The sequence below is a fragment of the Vollenhovia emeryi genome, unplaced genomic scaffold (assembly GCF_000949405.1).
Source record: "Vollenhovia emeryi isolate VEMERY1.0 unplaced genomic scaffold, V.emery_V1.0 DF939435.1, whole genome shotgun sequence".
Lineage (NCBI taxonomy): Eukaryota > Metazoa > Arthropoda > Insecta > Hymenoptera > Formicidae > Vollenhovia > Vollenhovia emeryi.
Genome location: NW_011966931.1, coordinates 51,817 through 53,633, shown reverse-complemented (window position 1 = coordinate 53,633; position 1,817 = coordinate 51,817). Strand labels below are relative to the sequence as shown.

General features: G+C 46.8%; 1 protein-coding gene across 1 annotated transcript in view; it reads right to left on the bottom strand.

Annotated features, from left to right (window-relative positions):
* Positions 1 to 1,160, bottom strand: part of LOC105557655 (zinc finger BED domain-containing protein 4-like) — a 4,966-nt gene extending 3,806 nt beyond the window's left edge. The window contains exon 1 of the mRNA XM_012004957.1: positions 830 to 1,160. Coding sequence (XP_011860347.1) covers positions 830 to 1,160 — 331 coding nt within the window. The remainder of the gene's footprint in view (positions 1 to 829) is intronic.
* Positions 1,161 to 1,817: the final 657 nt, after the last annotated feature.

Below are 1,817 nucleotides of genomic sequence, written 5' to 3'. Positions count from 1 at the left end.
CAACCGGCAAATCCGGCAATGTCCGACGAGCGTGTTACACACGTGGCACGTATCACTATTCACTGGCGTCTGGCTTCACTGCGCACTCTTCACACTGATCTACTATCTAGCGGAAACCGGAATCTATCTAGCCACGCCACGCCACACACACTTTCCATAATGGCTCTTGCAGACAATGCAGACCAGTGCGAATTGCGCGAAAATGCGACGCGCGATAATCCAATAACCATACACAGGTTTTATGGCAAAGCAGTACGCTCATTGGATAATCGCGCGTCGCGTTCATATGCAAGAGCTATAAGATATAACGGTAAGGTTTCGACCAAACGCATTGCTCGATTTGGGACGGCCGAATCGAGCAACGCGATTGGTCGAAGTGGACCAGTTTCTGCTCGACGGGACAAATGCACATCCGGCAGGCAGAAATTATCAAGTTGGTGTGAAAGAAGAATCGACTCGTCGATTCTGAGCAGGAAGGATCGATTCAGACAAGATCGAAACAGTAAAGAATCGATTCAAAAGATCGATTTTTTAAACCTTTTAGATCGATCTTGGCAGAATCGAATCGAGATCGCCCATCCCTAAATTGACATGTCGGTATTCACATGATCGTTGTAAACGTGTTTCAAATTGATACCATCCTGTTTGAACAGGATTAGCAGGTTCGCGTTATCACGTATAAGATGTTTTGGTATTCTCGCGTATGTCTGACAGAGATAAAAACAGTCGACGTTCGAGTGACGCCCCATTGAAAAGTACTCTCTCACTCTATCCTGCTTATCGCATGCCACGTCATCAAAGATAAAAATTGAATTTGAACGCGCCTCACTCGGTGGAATAACGTCACTGTTATTAGAGAATGTAAAGTAATCGATTTCATCGATAGACGTCAATAGCTTCTCCAAGTACTGATATTTCGGTTGTTGCAACGACTTCGAGTATACGTACACATTCTCGAAACATACACCGTGTGGACTTTCCAGTAAGCTTATCAAAACGTTGGTTTTACCACAATTCGAGGGGCCGCAAATGATTGCGCGTATAGTATTCGGCAGCATTGTACCATGCTTGCGTTTCTCAGCGTTATCCCCTCCCATCGACCGTAATCTGTCGTCGTAATTCATAACGCGTATCGTTAATGGCTGTCGCACGAATCGCATATTGCTCTTTCCTCAGAGAGAGAACTATGTAAAAATCGAGAGAGAGAGCGCGGACCTATTTATAGAGGAGCGTAAAGCTGAGATTCTCAGTAGCAAAGATGTTCGTACTGCTGTCAAATCCTTCCGATATCTTTGATTTAACCGCCGAGCAGTTACAGTTTGTACCCAAAGTCGTTCTGTTACAAGTGTATGGTAATTACGTCGAGTATCTGTGGGATAAGCTTCCAGAACATATAAAGGCGGATTCGGAGGTTCAAACTTATCGACGCTGTTGCGCACATTACAATCAACCGTGGCAGCGGACGCACATCGACGGTCCTGCACCGCTGATTAAGAATTGCCACCAATGCCAGCTATCGCAACAGCGGTAAAAAGTGGCAGTGGTCTGTTAAATTATACGATAAACGCGCTTCCTTTCGAACTACATATCCCAGGCTATCAGTTTTGTGGCCCGGGCACTCGTCTGGAAGAACGATTGGCGAGGGGCGAACGAGGTATAAATCCATTGGACGCGGCCTACCGCGAACACGACATTGCGTACTCGCGTAGCAAGGATCTCGCTGAGAGACACGTGGCGGACAAGATGCTCGCCGAGAGAGCACGGAAACGCATTACCGCCAGAGATTCGACTCTGGGAGAGAAAGCTGCTGCTACAGC